The 17,958-nt window shown below is 45.6% G+C and overlaps 1 protein-coding gene across 5 annotated transcripts in view; it reads right to left on the reverse strand.

The window, feature by feature from the left end:
• Nucleotides 1–17,958, reverse strand: part of LOC144501291 (coronin-6-like) — a 303,060-nt gene that overhangs the window by 196,693 nt on the left and 88,409 nt on the right. For all 5 annotated transcript variants that reach the window (XM_078224864.1, XM_078224861.1, XM_078224860.1 and 2 more), the window contains one exon: nucleotides 16,477–16,676. In XM_078224864.1, the coding sequence (XP_078080990.1) occupies nucleotides 16,477–16,674 (198 nt within the window). In that variant the 5' untranslated portion in view covers nucleotides 16,675–16,676. The remainder of the gene's footprint in view (nucleotides 1–16,476; nucleotides 16,677–17,958) is intronic.

Here is a 17,958-nt window from a genome sequence, read left to right on the forward strand (position 1 = left end):
AAAGGATTTCTCTTGATTGTGTGAAATGAAATAAAGAATATTTCAAAAGCTGCAGATGTCTTTTAACATTCAGTGGGTTACAAATAAATGTACAGCATTTTCTGGGTGAAAAACACGCAGAAAGACTATTTATAAAGGCTACAGGATGGGTGGGACTGGATTACGAGACTGTAATCCAAGCAAGGGTTGAGATGAGGTCAAATATCCAGAGACATACTGGCTGAACCCAGAATCAAACTTACAGAGCACAATCTTCTGCTGTTCGTCTCGCTTTAAATAAAAAGAATCTTCAACCTTATCACAAGTCACATTTTTTGGCTTCCCGCTGAGACAGAAAGGCTTGTTGGGGGGGAGGGGGGGTGGGGGGGTAGGCGTGTGGCTGGTGATGGAAAGTGGCCCGTAAAACACTTTCTTCCAGAAAGTGAACTGGAAATGCCTCTCCAACCACACAGCACACTGCAGCACAAGCAATGGGAATGGATTCATTTTCCAGAACATTCTGACAGGGGAAGGTGGGGAGCGGGCAGGAAAACATCAGCAAGATTTCTGGATTCAAAACATTCTACAAATTCACAAATGTCCCATGCCCAGCAGGAATTACCGCACAATGTGATAACAGGTGCAATTATCATAGAATCATAGAATCCCTACAGTGCAGAAGGAGGCCATTCGGCCCATCGAGTCTGCACCGACAACAATCCCACCCAGGCCTATTCCTGCAACCCCATATATTTACTCTGCTAGTCCCCTAACACTAGGGTCAATTTACCATGGCTAATCAACCTAATCGCCAGCTCTTTACGATTACGATCTCCTCACCCTCCGTCAATTAAACTTGGACCATTTACACGTTACAAATCTGCAATCTGGATCTACTGGGCTTAGTGCAGTTTTCCAGCCTCTCATTTAAGCATTGCTATATGCAGTGGACTTCAAAGAGTTAAACTTCCAAGGTGATACACTGTGATGGAGTCTCGCCAAGATTATAATACCCAAATTAATATGCATTAACACTTTTTGGTAATATGTGATACAATTTAAGGGCTCATCAATGACTGGTTACATGCACTGTGCAAACTATGGGGCATGGTGGCGCAGTGGTTAGCACTGCTGCCTCACAGCGCCAGGGACCCAGGTTCGATTCCTGGCATGGGTGATTGTCTGTGCGGAGTCTGCATGTTCTCGTGTCTGCATGGGTTTCCTCCGGGTGCTCCGGCTTCCTCCCACTGTCCAAAAGACGCGCTGGTTAGGTGCATTGATCATACTAAATTCTCCCTCAGTGTACCCAAAAAGGCACCGGAGTGTGACGACTAGGGGATTTTCACAGTAACTTCATTGCAGTGTTAATGTAAGCCTACTTGTGACAAATAAACAAACTTAAAACTTAATTATATTACTTGTTATTAGTGCCTTTGCATTCCCAAGCATACATGGATGGTGCAACAACGACTCAGAGTCTTATAAATCCAGTCACAGAGGAAAATCTCAATGACCCCTTAACGTCCGAAGTCCCAATCATAAAATGTATCTAAATTGAATACAGGGGAGAGAAGTACAAGAGAACTGCGAGCAATCTAAATGGCTTGGCTTCCTATATTTCTAAGCTTGACAGTTTTGATGGATCATCCACTCCTATGATTACATGCCCCTAGCAAATGGCTGATCCAAGTCTCCAGGGACTGATTTAGTAAGGTACAAAAGATTACATCAGGCAATGGGATCAAGGCAGAAGTTGTCCACTTGGAAAAATTGCCTGATCACCTGCTCATGTTACTCAGAAGGTCCTATTTGCATTCCAGTGGCAATAATCTGATGTTGCTCTTGTTTGAGAATACAGCAAACCCACAGCCTGAACAAATAAAACAAAAACACCGATTGACAGATTCTGTTTCAGAAGGCAAATCCAACTGCAGATCCCCCGAAAAAAGGCAACAACGGAAAATGCCAGTTATATTTTGAATTAAGCAGGCAACTCGTTGCTGAAGCAGCAGGCACTGGGAGCTGTAACCTGAAATAGGTCCCTGGGTTATATTTAGTGGGTCTTGTTCAGTAATATCAGGCTGTGTGCTGACAAGGGTGACACAGCTGTCTTCCCATCAGACACACATCAGGTCCTCAAGCAATAGGTCCTTCGGTCAGTGGGGACAACGTTCAGTGAATAATCCAATTAACATTTCACTGTCCGTTACTTTGGCTGTGGTCCTCATATGGTATCTAAACCTTCAACGACAATGAACCACAATAGTCTGATTAATTATATAAACTTCTGCGGGGCATTTGTCCGATTTGTTATGGAATTCCCTGCCAGGCCACCTCTCCCACACCATACAGGAGGATTCAAAGTTACATGGAAACTTACAGGGGTTTGCTCAACACGACGTAAAAGTCTAAGTCAGTGGACACTCAAAATTGACCCAATTGACTACAAAGAGTTGCAAACGTAGCCCAGTCCATCACGCAAACCAGCCTCCCATCTATTGACACCGTCTATACTTCCCGCTGCCTCGGAAAAGCAGCCAGCATAATCAAGGACCCCACACACCCCGGGACATATACTCTTCCATCTTCTCCCATCGGGAAAAAGATACAAAAATCTGAGATCACGTACCAACCGACTCAAGAACAGCTTCTTCCCTGCTACCATCAGACTTTTGAATGGACCTACCATATATTACGCTGATCTTTCTCTGCACCCTAGCTATGACTGCAACACTGTATTCTGCACTCTCTCGTTTCCTTCTCCCCTATGTACTCTATGAACGGTATGCTTTGTCTGTATAGCGCGCAAGAAACAATACTTTTCACTGTATACTAATACATGTGACAAGAATAAATCAAATCAAATCGAAATGTCTAAAGGAGAGTGCCAGCACGTGTTTGTCCTTGGGAAAGAAAGGCAGCAGTGTTTACAGGCGTCCTCACTGCTGCTGGTGCCAATGCCATTTTTGATCCAACTGGCTTAAAGAACACATTCATGGTGAGAGAGCAGGAAGATTGGTTCTTCCACATAATGGATCTCAGAGCCAAGAGCTACATCCGACGCAGTGACAGGCAAGCGGATTTGTCATTTCAACGCGGGTTCAAATAGTCTATCAGATTTCTTTTGTATCTCGGTCAATTAGCCAAGTTATTTCTCCCTTTCTAGGCGTCTCTGAACCACAGAGTCCACATCAGCAGAACACAAGAGGGTAACCATAGTTAGTAATGGAGTTAAGATACAGATCAGCCATGATCTGAAGTCTCCCCTCATACCAGCGTCCATGATTCTCAAGGACCCTCCCACGTGAGACAACAATACGATTCAGTTTAAGCTTCAAGAATACTTTATCTTTACCTGAAACCCTCAAATACAAATACTGACTTTAGACTTTAGCCATATCCTCACTTCAACACTCTTTTTAAGAGTTTTGGCGGCACAGTGGTTAGCACTGCTGCCTCACAGCACCAGGGACGCAGGTTCAATTCCGGCCTTGGGTCACTGTCTGTGTGCAGTTTGCACGCTCTCCCCATGTCTGCATGGATTTCCTCCGGGTGCTCCGGTTTCCTCCCACACTCCAAAGATGTATGGGTGAGGTTGATTGGCCATGCAAAATTGCTCCTTAGTGTCAGAGGGACTAGCAGGGTAAATAAGTGGGGTTATGGGGATAGGGCCTGGGTGGGATCATGGTCAGTGCAGACTTGATGGGCCAAATGGCCTCATTCTGCACTGCAGGGATTCTATGAGTTAGAATGTAACCGGTGATAATATTGTATCTGCTGTAATGTGACCAATGGTAACAAGCTGTAAGAGTCAGCTGACCCAGTAAACCATGTAACCAATGACAGAATGATTTGATGGTCAGCTGACTAGCTGACTCAGGATAAATAAGAACCTGTTGGGAATTGTTAAATTGCTTGGATTGGTTCAGGGTGAGGCCTCAAGTTTGGAGTAATGAAGTTTCTTTAATGAACCGTTTCCTTGATTTATAAGTTGGAGTAAGTTTTGTTATATTTTTATTGCCTACGCTGGAAGAATTTCTTCTGGATGAACACAATGAGTGGGATTTTATGGCCTCTCTCATCCTGAAACTGTAAAATCCCACCCGAGGTCAACGGACCTTTCCATGGTCTGCCCCTCTATCCCTCCGAATCCCATGGCGGACGGGACGGTAAAATTCCAGCCTATGAGTCTATGAATTCCAAAACTAACAGCCCCATCAAGGTTTCCATCTCCCTCATGTTCACGCATTCCCCTCAGTCCTCCCATTTTGATTTGCATCTACGGACCCTGGGTGCCGAATTTCGTAATGTTCCTGCCCATTTCTCGATTGAGGCGACATTGTTCCAGTCACGATTCTTCTCCATACTGTTTGCTTTTTCAAAAAAATATGCGTATTCCCCCTTCTCCTTTCTCTTTGAATTACCTGTCTGCTTTCCCTCTTCTGTTTTGAAGGATCTGTACTCATTACATCAATCTGCCTCTTCATGGATTCTATCTGAGCCTCTGGGTGCGTGTGTTCAACTTTTGCAGTTACTTAGTTTTTGATTTGAACATAACTCTCTCTCTGCACAAAAGGGACAGCACCATTATAACATCATTAACTTAGCAATAAGAAATGACCAGAAGACATTGTCATCAGTTCAGCAATGCTAAATGGCCTTATTATGAGATCATTTTGCTTCTACTACAGACTGATCAGTTCATTCCGAGGGACCAGAGAACGGTTACAGCTGATTGATTTTTGCATTACACATTCAGTTCACGTTGCACAATTAGATGCTAATTTCTTGCCCTTTAACAGTTCAAAGGTCGGTAGCCTGGGGATAGGAATGATCTCACTGGCAGGCAGCCTCAGATGGAAGAGATGTCAAGAAAACGGTTGAATGCCAGTCCGTAGGGAATGGGTCTCTAAGCATTATATAGAAGCACGAGACCCCAAGCTCAAGGTAAGCCCTCAATCCAACTCACCAAAATGGTTCCTGATGATTAATAGCCCTGCAAGCAAAATGCCTGCGGCATCCACACATACGGTCCAACGTAACATAAGCCCCCCTCATGTGAGATTCCCATAGAATATCTCATCCATGTCTCTTAAGCTGCTTTTGAATTATTTTTCTCCTTGATCACTTTGAGGTGAACAGGCAGATGGAAGCAATAAATCATAGAATCCCTACAGTGCAGAAGGAGGCCATTTGGCCCATCGCTTCTGCACCGACCACAATCTCACCCAGCCCCTATCCCCGTAACCCCACGCATTTACCCTGCTAATCCCCCTGGCACCAGGGTTAATTTAGCATGGCCGATCAACCTAACCCGCACATCTTTGGACTGTGGGAGAAAACCGGAGCACCCGGAGGAAACTCACGCAGACACGGGGGGAATGTGCAAACTCCACACAGACAGTGACCCGAGGCCAGAATTGGACCCGGGTCCCTGTCGCTGTAAGGGAGCAGTGCTAACCACTGTGCCACCGTGCCATCACTCTCTTCATCTGGAATGGGGATTAAAATAGGGCTCAACTGTTAACCCAGTAATATTGATTTGAGGCCTAGGATATCTAGCCTGAGATCTGCTGGGTGCTACTTGATTGCAACTCGCTGAAAAAGGTTATTTTTGCCAGTGATCCACCAATGCAGCGCTTCACAACAATCTGTCCCAATTCCTCCACACCGACGCTATAGTTAAGAAAGCCCACCAAGGAGCCTCCACTTCCTTAGGTGGCTAAGGAAATTTGGCATATCCACTACGACTGTCACCAACTTTTAGAGATGCACCCTAGAAAGTATTCTTTCTGGATGTATCACAGCTTGGTACGGCTCCTGCTCTGTCCAAGACCGCTAAAAACTACAAAGGGTCATGGAACGAAGCCTAGTCCATCACTCAAACCAGCCTCGCATCCATTGACACTGTCTACACTTCCTGCTGCCTCAGAAAAGCAGCCAGCATAATCAAGGACCCCACGCACCCCAGACATGCTCTCTTCCACCTCCTTCCATCAGGAAAAAGATACAAAAGCCTGAGGTCACGTACCAACCGACTCAAGAACAGCTTCTTCCTGCTGCCATCAGAATTTTGAAAGGACCTACTTTCTATTAAGTTGATCTTTCTTGACACCCTAGCTATGAATATAACACTACATTCTGCACTCTTTCCTTTCCTTCTCCCCTATGTACTCTGAGAACGTTATGTTTTGTCTGTATAGCGCGCAAGGAGCAATACTTTTCACTGTATGTTAATACATGTGACAATAATAAATCAAATCAGGGTGGAATATCAGAGTGAGAGATGGAGAATGAGCAAAGCAGACAGGCAGATATCGGGGGGGGCGATTCTCTCAAAAAAATTCTAAGTGTCGAATATGCGGGAAAACTCAAGTAATTCACGCTGGATTTTTCAGTGGAAGTTCAGGCTAGAATCTCCCGCACCCTTTGCAAAGCAGAGGCCACCAGCGTGAATATCATTAGATTTCAGGAGGCGGGGCCTATTCAGGCTGGAGAGGCTGGAACCTGCAGGCCTCTGCGTATGCGCAATGGCCCCGAAGTGTCCGTCTCTCGTATGCTGGCCAGCTCCATCGCTGGTCAGTCCGGGACCCCCACAGTGCTGGCCCCCGAACCCCCCATGGCCCTGATCATGGCTCCCCCGTCCACTCGTGGATCAGCGGATCAGTCCTGAAACCCCGCCACCCAGATCACTGGCCTCCCTCCAGCCCTGATCGGATCCCAATGCAGAGTGGCAGTGGGACCCCCTCAACCCCACCAATCACCCCTTAGGTCTTGCCACCAGCAGGCACTGCCCCTTAGGCCCCACCCACGAATAGGCCAACCCCCCCCCAGCAAGGTGTCCCTAATCATGGGCACTTTACCCCTTGGGCAGTGCCGGGGCCACAGGCTGACACTGCAAAGTGCCCATGCCCAGGGGGCACCCCTCCCCCCCCCTCCCACACTGCCTGACCCCCACGGGGGGTGTCGATTGCACCCCCATCCCGCCAGTTTCCCGAAAGTGGGGAGCGATAGTAATCCCCGCTGGAGTGAAACAATGGAGATGCCAGTGGGTCCGGAGAATTCAGTCCCAAGCATTTAAATAGTGTGCTAAATACTATTGAAATGCTGACCCCCATCTCCCAGCCGATTTCCAGCGCTGTGCAGACACCGCCAGAAATCTGGGCCTGGAAGACAAAACGCTGACAGGAATCCTGGGAATCGGCCGATGCGCGATTCTCCTGGCCTGTTGCACTAAATAATTAGCGCAGCGGGATGGAAGAATCAGCCCCACGGGAGTTAAGGTCTTGGGGGTCAGGTGGGGAAGCAGCAAATATAAATACTGTCAAGACTCCATTCCAACTCATGATCCCCCCCCCAATTAAATTCTATAAAAAGATTATCTGCTCATCATCACATTGCTGTTTGTCAGAGTTTAGCTGTGAGATAATTGCCACATCTACATTGCAATGGTGGCTACACTTACTTCAGTGTCTGCAATATGTTTTGGGATGTCCTGTGATGATGAAAGGTGTGATATAAAGCAACTCGGTCTATCTTTAAACAGTCTCTCATGATGATATTTTTAGAGCTTAAACACAAGGGTTCGAAATGAACAAAAAAAAATCCCTTCTTTTAACAAAGAAATACCCTTCTGATTTCTCTCCTGGGTATCTCCGGGTGGCACTGTGGCACAGTGGTTAGAACTGCTGCCTTACAGCGCCAGGGACCCAGGTTCGATTCCGGGCTTGGGTCACTGTGTGGAGTTTGCACGTTCTCCCCGTGTCTGCATTGGGTTTCCTCCGAGTGTTCCTGTTTCCTCCCACAGTTCAAAGATGTGCAGAGTAGGTGGATTGGCCATGCTAATTTGTCCATTAGTGTCAGGGGGATTAGCTAGGGTAAATACGTGGGGTTACAGGAATAGGGCCTGAGTGGGATTGTGGTCGGTGCAGGCTTGATGGGCCGAATGGCCTCCTTCTACATTGTAGAATTCTATGATTTAAAAACACACCAGCTTTCTCGCTGGAAGCAATATTGCATTTTTTGGTACAATTTAGCACTAATTGTCAGTTGTGGAGAGAAAACCGGGTATCTCTCCAAATCTTGAGACTTTGAAAGTAAGAGAAAGAGTGGGCGTGGTTTGTGCCTTCGCTCTGGCGAGGACTCTGAGGGTCTCGAACCCGCTCCACAGAGATAGGGCGCTGCTTCTAAAGGGAGCCCCCACGATCAAAAATAATAATGAGCACCCCTGCCCTCTCGCTCATCCCCGACATCCCCATTGCCCTCGGCATCCATCCCACCCCCACCGCCGCAAACAGATGTGATTCTGCGTAAGAAGCTCCCCCTAGGGTCCACCCCGGCACTGGTTCCCAGCACCAGGTTGGCACTTGTGGCAGGGGGCAGTGCCAGGAGGCACTGCTAGGGCACTGCCTGGCCATGTCCCTCTGCCCCAGGGGCTGTACTTAGTTTGCGCCTTGGAGGGATCCCCTCGACAGGTTGACATCTGGGTGAACCTGTCGAGAACCTCACCGACGTGCATCACATCGGCAAGGTATGAACGTTTAGTGAGGGGGATTAATTTGGCAAGGAGAAGGGGGAATGGATAATACATTTAGTGAGGTGGATTAATTTGGCAAGGAAGGGGAGTGTGTAATTATATTTAACTCTATTGAAATCTATTACATGGGCTTGAACCCGATTATGTCGCCGGCGAGAGAAGGGGAAAATCGGAGATTGTAATCTCGCCGGTGAGATTCGCGATTTCTGGTGTTCGCCAGATTTTGAGCCCTCGCTGGCGATCTCGCGCGTGGAGGGACCGGGCTCAAGATCCTGTCCTTGATCTTTCCTGAATGATAGGGAAAATACTGCCCAATGGAGAAAGGACAGGGAATGGGACTAATCGGGTCGCTCCTTCAGATGGCAGGTATCGACACGAAGAACCGAATAACCTCGTTCCATATTGTTTGATTCGATAATTTAAATACTGGCCAGCCAGCCTCGCCCATGTCCCGCGAATGAATAAAAAAAATGATCCAATGAACTCTTTAGATTCCTTATGAAATGCCCTAAACATTTATTTTCATCAGTCGTTACGCTTTGCATGAAGGAAGCATTAAAAGGAATGAGGCTCTCAGTGAATCTCTGTTAGGTATGGCTGGTGGACTATTTTAGTAACATTGTCATCACCTGCTTTGGTTAAATTACATCTGATGGATCGCAGCCCTTGTGGAAACATTGCGGAGCAGTGCAAAGAGATGTCATGCAGATAGGATTTCCTATAGGTAACAAATATAGTTGGTTGAAGCTCTGCAGTGTGGTTCATTTGTTCAAACAGGGGGGGATATGCTCGCTGTTCCTACCAAACATTCTGAACAATGTGATACTCAATGCTTCCGTTTGATCTGCCGTGTGAAAAGCTCTGCAGTGACCTCTGTGATGTTGTGATCTGGTTTCATTTCCAATCAAAAATATCACAGCGAAACCTTGGGCCAACGACAGAGGGTAACTTTCCTGATCCCACGCGAAAGGGGCGACGAGGTTACGGCACCGTCGCTCTGATTCTCCAACCCTGCTCCGATATAATCTTCTCTCCATTGTACCTGCACAGTCGGAGAATTTTCCATCACTGCGCTTTTAAAATCCTGACTCAAAGCTTATCCGCCTTTTTTATTCATTCGTGGAACATGTGCGTTGCTGGCTGGTCGGCACTTATTGCCCATCCCTAGCTGCCCTTGAGAACAAAGAACAAAGAACAGTATAGCACAGGAACAGACCCTTCGGTCAGCCAAGCCTGCGCCAATCATGTTGTCCTATCCAGACCAACTGCCTGTATCCCTCCATTCTAATATGGTCTAGATAGGACAACGGATCGCATGTGTCTATCCAGATAAGTCTTAAATGTCGCTAACGTGTCTGTCTCAACCACCTCACTTGCCAGTGCATTCCAGGCCCCCACCACCCTCTGTGTAAAAAACTTCCCCCGCACATCTCCACTGAACCTTTCCCCCCTTACCTTGAACTTGTGCCCCCTTGTAATTGTCATTTCTGCCCTGGGAAAAGGCTTCCAAATATTGGTGGTGGTGAGCTGCCTTATTGAATCGCTGCAGTCCACGTGCTGTGGGTTGGTCCACAATGCCGTGAGGGAGGGAATTCTGGGATTTTGACCCACCGATTGCAAAGGAATGGTGATATATTTCCAAGTCAGGATGGTGAGTGGCTTGGAGGAGAACTTGCAGGTGGTGTTGTTCCCATTTATCTGCTGCCCTGTCCTTCTAGATGGAAGTGATTGTGGGTTTGGAAGGTGCCTCCAAAGGATCTTTGGTGAATTGCTGCAGTGCATCTTGTAGATAGTACACACTGCTGCTACTGAGCGTCGGTGGTGGAGGGAGTGGATGTTTGTGGACTGCCGTCTTCTGAATAAACTATTGAATAAATCAAGGCCCTTTTCAGGTGAACATAACATATCCTATGCCAATCTTTTATCAATGTCTAAAAAAATGAAGAATTTTTCTGGCATCTTGATATAATCCAACTCACAAACGCCATTAAAGCAAATTAGTTGGTCACTTACTGTCATTTGCGTGGTATAAACATTCAGCATAGAAAGGGTTAATGTGAGACTGGGTACAGTTCCACCACAGTGTGATATAAGGAACACATGACCCATGTCTAGACGGTAGTCTTGGACTGGATAGAGACGTGTGTAGAGGCAAGCATGGAAACAGCTCCTTGCTTGGACCTTCCACTGTGTATCTGTGTGTAGTTATTAGCAAGCATGACTCAGAAAGTCTCCACGAGACCTTCACCAAACTAAACACATCTTAAAACATTTTCCTCCTCGAGATACCTGTGTTCAAACTGATTACCACGTTTGCATCTCACTCAATCCATTGACCATGAAGCATTATTGGTTATCTTGATAATGTGAAAAATGTTATGTAAATACAAATCTTTCCTCTCAGTGTGACGTTAGTGTACCTTGAAGAGATTTTTTTTAAAATCATGCTCTCTGCAGCTCACAGCCTCAGCTGTTGTCATTGTTGTAAGGCTGTCTACGAGGAGTCCATTAATTGCTCCTTAAGTGGTTTAATGGGGGTTGTTTATGTTTACTCTGGGATTAGTTTTATGGCCCTGCATTGTGAGGAGAAAAGGTCAGGGGTTCTGGGCAGATTTTTTTCTCTTCCTTGGGAGTTTAACGTTTCTTTTTCTGTTTGGCTGCAGTTTGAGTTTGAGGTTTTGGAAGGGACATCAGGCTGAAAAGAAGTGTTTCTCTCTCTCTCTCCCTGGTTTTGGAAATGCTGTGGGTTAGCTGAAAGCCTTCCTGCAGTAGAAAATCTGCTGTTGGTGGCTTGACCAGAGTCTACCTGGGGTTCTGGGAAGCTGTTCTGACTTCAAACTGTTCTGGGTGCGTCAAGACGACTACTAGACTTACAAGAGTTTTCAACTCTCCAACCAAAGGACTCAATTCCAGTATCACGTGAGCATTAGACTTTGCTGTGTTGAACTTATTTAAAGGGTTTTGTCTATGGAAGATTTTGGTTTGATTGGAAAATCTTAGATATATTTGTTAAGGATTATATATTATCGCGGTTGTTTTGTTTTTGTTTATAATTGATAAAAGTTATTGCTAATTTCATTTCCATACAGATTAACTATATTCTTCATTAAACTTTGTCTGACAAAAGCTCCCTAGAGGGTCATTTGAATCATACCTAGAGTGAAACATTATCATGCTTATCCTGGCCAAATTCAAACCTTACGATCCAGGCGGGCTCCATAAAACACTTTGGAGATTCTCACCTGAACCATAACGTTAGGATTTTGATATATAAATATATACACAATAGAGTAAAGGAAAGAATGAGAAGATCAATTCTTCTAAGAATAAATGAGCTAAGCTATGAGGATTGGTTAAGGACACTGAAGTTCTACAATGTAGAAAGAAGGGGATGAAAATTATTCAAGCTCTTTCATACCCTCTCCTATCTTTGGTCCCACATATCCCAGGGAAGTCATTGGTGAAATGCAAGGCCAGGCATAATCTTCATGAGAAGGCAATGGCTTAGTGGTCTTATCGCTCCATTATTAATCCAGAAACTCAGCTAATGTTCTCGGACCCGGGTTCAAATCCCGCCACAGCAGACGGTGGAATTTGAATTCAATAAAAAAATCTGGAATTGAGAATCTACTAATGACCATGAAATCATTGTCAATTGTCGGGAAAACCCATCTGGTTCACTAATGTCCTTTAGGGAAGGAAATCTGCCATCCTTACCTGGTCTGGCCTACAAGTGACTCCAGAGCCACAGCAATGTGGTTGACTCTCAACTGCCCTCAGGCAACTAGGGATGGGCAATAAATGTTGGCCTGCCAGAGACGCCCATGTCCCACGAATGAATTTTTAAAAAGGTGTTTAACAGGGCCTTACTGAGGTAAAAAAAATATTTACCCGACGATGATGTAGGAAATAATTTGCCATACATTAGAGGAGGTATTTAGTGGCCAAAATTAGCCAGGCAGGGATTAGAGGGATGAACTTCAATGGGAAGAATGACCTTTCCATGTGTTCTTAAATATTGGATGCTAGCCATCGTAAATTACACCAATTGACCTTGAATGATATTAAGGGAGGACATGCAGGGTACATTTCTTCCAGCATTCACCAGTCTTCATGAAAGGTAAAGGTGAGTTGACAAGAAGGAGCATCCCTCCTGATCAAATACCAACACTCAGTGAGGGTCGATTTGAATTGTCAGAACCTGACGTTAATAGGTTCAGAATGAGATTGGCAGCTTCACTGTCCCATTACAGCTGCAATGCGACTGGCTCCATTTTAATAAGAGACCAACCCACTGGGTGTCAAACGTGCCTGCCCGATTCAGGCAATAGCGCCTTTTTTAACGCCATGACAGAAATAGAACAGCAACTGCCTGTTTAGGTTGTAGATAGTTGGAAGCCGCACAGTGCAGGATCTGGTCAGTACCATGGGCAATGGAAGAGAAGAATTGTCCAAGTAGACAAACAAACAGAAGGCATATTAGGGAATGGCACGGTAGCACAGTGGTTAGCATTGCTGCCTCACAGCGCCAGGAACCCCGGTTCGATTCCCAACTTGGGTCACTGTCTGTGTGGAGTTTGCACATGCTCCCCGTGCCTGCATGGGTTTCCTCCAGGTGCTTCAGTTTCCTCCCACAGTCCAAAAGATGTGTTGGTTAGGTGTATTGGCCATGCTAAATTCTCCCTCAGTGTTCCCGAACAGGGGCCGGAATGCGGCGACTCGGGGATTTTCACAGTAACTTCATTGCAGTGTTAATGTAAGCCTTTCTGCAATACTAATACTTAAATTTAAACTCTTTAGCACAGCGATCGTCCCAGTGACCAATGGCAATAATTAGCAACAAAGTCCCCGGTAACAATGGGGCATTTGTTGTTGCCCATTGTGAGGCCATGATGTCCGCACTATAGACACCGGCCTAACAAAAATGCAGCTGCTGATCTGTTAATGCATGATAACCTAGAATAATGATGATAAGCTGAGTTGTATAATGATAATCACACAGGCGGTGGGTGGGGTGGGGGGTGGGGGGGGGGGGGAGGGGAATGAACACAAGGTTGATAATTTCCATTACAGCAACTGGACAATGACATCAAAGAATATGCAAATAAAAAGCAAAAGCGCTGAGATCCCAGATCCAGCTCAGCAAAACCAGCTACCATTTAGTGAAAGCAAAAAATACTAAATCGCAACTGCCAGCATCATTTAGGGTCCAACCCAGGTCAGTTCTGAATATACCAATCCCTGCACCAAACATAGAAAGCAAACCTTTGCCAATATCCATAGCAACAGAATATTATCCAGCCCGGAGCCATCCGCGCTGCAGCTATACGTGGTCAGGTTTTGGCAAAAGCTATTTGTAGTAAAAGCCCCGAACCTGACTGCCAAGAAGCTGAATATAAATCTCCAGCGTCGTAGCACAGGAGAGATGCAGGGAAGTATATGAAAGAAGCCTTGTATCGTCAGCCAAAGGCAATGTGAGTGCATGGAGCCTTAATCTTTTGCACATTATTCAGCGTTGGCTTTTTTCACCTGCAATTCTATTGTTTCTCGGGTAAAAGGAACATAATTAGAAATCAATTCAAACACAGCAAAATCAGTCACGTACAAAAAGCAATGTCAGCTGCAGAGGTTTGAAAGGGATTTTCTGTTTTGAATGAGATGCTGTCACTTCTGGTTCACGCCAATATAGAAAGTGTGGCTATTATACTTAACCTGAAGGATAAAAACTGGGATTAGGTCGCCAGTGAATCCCTCAGTCCAGAATTAATTTCCTGCGCACAGCCAAAGCGTACAATTGCAAACACGAACAATATGTTCCATTTCTATTAAAATCATAGGATCCCCACAGCGCAGAAGGAGGCCATTCGGCCCATTGAGTGTTTTTTTTAATTCACTCGTGGGACACGGGCGTCGCTGGCTGGCCAACATTTGTTGCCCATCCCTAGTTGCCCTTGGAAGGCAGTTGAGAGTCAACCACGTTGCTGTGGCTCTGGAGTCACATGTAGGCCAGACCGGGTAAAAATAAAAAAATTTTAAAAAGGGACTAAATTAGGAGGCTCATTGGGTAACAGCACGAGCACTGGCCATTCAATAACATTTGTTAACAAGCTCGCTCTTGGAAAAACTTAAGAACGCTGCTTTAAAAATAGCAGTAGGCTAATGATGATGATTTATTTTCCTTTGTCGCATACTTCCACAAGACAATATCGTCTTTTTTTTTATTTGGGCAGCTCCATTAGTAGAAGCAGAAACCTAAAATAAAGCAGCTGGTTAATCATAGCAACCACCGCTGGAGTGTTGGGCAAAAGGTCATACAGCAAATTGCTGGTTTAAGCAGAGTATCTGATGATGCTAATGAGTCAGAGCTTTACACACATTCATATTCAGTTTGCTTATCCAGCAATATAAAATCCCATTGGCAACAACAACCAGCATACACATTAGCAGCACAAGTTTACCACTTGCCATCAGCGCACCCACTAATTCACTCACTAATTCACCGAAGATTAACTCACACTGCACCTCTATTGCAGTCGAAGGACTGAGATAATCTCTTCCGGTTATTGCAGTTCAAGCGCCAATTCATTTCATGAAACAAATTAAATTAAGATCTTCATTTTATAATTCGCGCAACCCGTACTTCATGTCGCAAAGAAGGAAGTGACCTCCAGCAGTCGCTCCTGCAAAGAACATCTCAGCAAACATCCCGGCTCTTTACATGCTCAGTAAGTCTTATAACATTATAAGGTACAGTTATTCCCAGTGCAGCTGTACATACAGATGGATGTAGTTACAGAATGCTAATGCTAGTCTTGTTCAGTCAAATTAGGAACCTCTTATTTCTCTGAAAGTGACCCACTGCTCATGGCAAAGCATTGCTAGCCCTTCAAAATGTTTACTGAAATGAAACGTGAAAATGAATGACCCTTCAAATTACAACAGCAATGTTGACCTTCCTGTGTCAACACAGAGCCCCGTGAATGATCTCGTAGGAGCAATTTTAGGGAACTCTTGTCAACTTTAACAGACAGGAGGTTGTGTAAGATGCAGATCTGAAATATCCCATACACGCTCATGTGGACGATGCTACTTTGCCAGGATTGCAATTTCATTAAATAACCCCTCATGATTCTCTACCATTCTTCTCGTGTTCTCTATTTAACCAGTGGAATTGTTCATGAACAAAGGGCGGCATGGTGGCACAGTGGTTAGCACTGCTGCCTCAGAGCGCCAGGGACCCGGGTTCAATTCCAGTCTTGGATGACTGTCTGAATGGAGCTTGCACGTCCTCCCCATGTCTGCGTGGGTTTCCTCTGTGTGCTCTGATTTCCTCCCACACTCTATAGATGTGCAGGTAAATGCTAAATTGCCACTAGGTGAGGGATTAGGAGGATTAGCAGAATGAATACGTGTGATTATGGGGATAGGGCCCAGGTGGATGCTCTGTTGGAGGTTCGGTGCAGACACGATGGGCCGAATGGCCTCATTCTGCGCTGTAGGGATTCTATGATTCCAGAGATGACTTATTTATTTTGATGTGGAGATGCCGGCGTTGGACTGGGGTGGGCACAGCGAGAAGTCTCACAACACTAGGTTAAAGTCCAACAGGTTTATTTGGAATCACGAGCTTTCGGAGCGCTGTTCCTTTATCAGACGAGTGGACAATTTATTTTGAACGCAACACCTCAAATTGAAGATGTAGGATTTTAAACAAACTCGCTATAATCGCAACGCAATGCCAGTCAGGATTCAAAAAAACAACCTTGACTAAGGATTTAACTTTAACCACAAACAGCGTCAAACTTTTCCACAGCATTTAAACACTATACAATTCATCTTTAACCCACGTTCTGAACTGCCTTAACTCCTAAAACAAATACCATTGCATCGTAACTGCACAGAAGATAAATATCTAAGATTGGAACACACCGAGCAAGATTAAGCTCCTTAGCAAGACTTACTTTGGCCAGTTGCAGGACCAAGAAGGCGCCTCCTCCACCAGATTCCACAATGATGGCCACAAACTTGGGATTAACCGCGCAGAAGGAGCTATCCCACGTCACTTTGGACACTCGGATGTCTTCATAACACTGGTCGGCTTTCATTGCCTGCCCAAAGACATGGCGAAACTTGCTCTGACGTACAACCCTGCGGCTCATGGCTACAAGCAAAAAAAAGGAACAGCAAGGTTAGTTTTGAAATGACTTCTGATTTGTTTTTTTTAATAGTTTCTACGCATTTATCTTTTTCTTTTAATTTGTGCCACAGATTTTTTCCCACCTGCTATTAACCCCTCAGTGCAAATCAGTTGGCATGAGTTGGCACTGCTCAGAAACTAATGTTTCTCATGGTTATCCATTTGGAAATGCTAGGAAGGAATCATAGAATCCTAGAATCCCTACAGTGCAGAATGAGGCCATTTGGCCCATCGAGTCTGCACCGACCACAATCCCACGCAGGCCATATCCCCATAACCCCACATATTTACCCTGTTAATCCCCCTGACACCAGGGTCAATCTAGTATGGCCAATCAACCTAACCCGCACATCTTTCGGACTGTAGGAGGAAACCGGAGCACCCAGAGGAAACCCATGCAGACACGGGGAGAATGTGCAAACTCCACACAGACAGTGACCCAAGGCTGGAATTGAACCCGGGTCCCTGGCGCTGTGAAGCAGTGATGCCAACCACTATGCCACCATGCTGCCCCACTAAGGACTAAGGTGTAAATCTCTCCTGTCCTCTTTGGTCGCTGTAATTTTTCTCAAACCACTTTGGTTGCCTTAAAGTTTCATCTAAAATAGCAATCGTGCAATTTGCCCTGAGTGCACAATATGGCTCATCGATACCCACCTGTCAGAGCAGAGAAACTTCTCGTTTCCCGTCAGAAATAGCATGGCTTAAGATTTTGAATAAAGAAACGTAGCAAAGGAGATCATTTGGCCCACGAAGGTGCAATGTACATCCCTTCACTACCTATAGCATAGCACGTCAGGGGGTGAATCCACTGAATGAGTCCTGGAATGTACAATACACCTCATAGGCCCACAGGCCTTTCAGTCAACACAAATGTTGACAGATATCTCATTTTGAACATTGCAAAATACATTTAAACAAAGTGGTTAGCACTGCTACCTCACAGCGCCAGGGACCAGGTTCAATTCTGGCCTCGGGCGACTGTCTGTGTGGAGTTTGCGCATTCTCCCCGTGTCTGCATGGGTTTCCTCCGGGTGCTCCAATTTCCTCCCACAGTCCAAAGATTTGCAGGTTAGGTGGATTGGCCATGGTAAATTGACCCTTAGTGTCCCAAGATGTGAAGGTTAGGAGGATTAGCAGGGTAAATACTTGGGATTACAGGTCTGGGTGGGATTTCCCCTTGGTGTCAGGGGGATTATGTGGGGTTACAAGGATAGGGCCTGGGTGGGGTTATTGTCAATGCAAA

This window comes from Mustelus asterias, chromosome 12, assembly GCF_964213995.1.
Source record: "Mustelus asterias chromosome 12, sMusAst1.hap1.1, whole genome shotgun sequence".
NCBI lineage: Eukaryota > Metazoa > Chordata > Chondrichthyes > Carcharhiniformes > Triakidae > Mustelus > Mustelus asterias.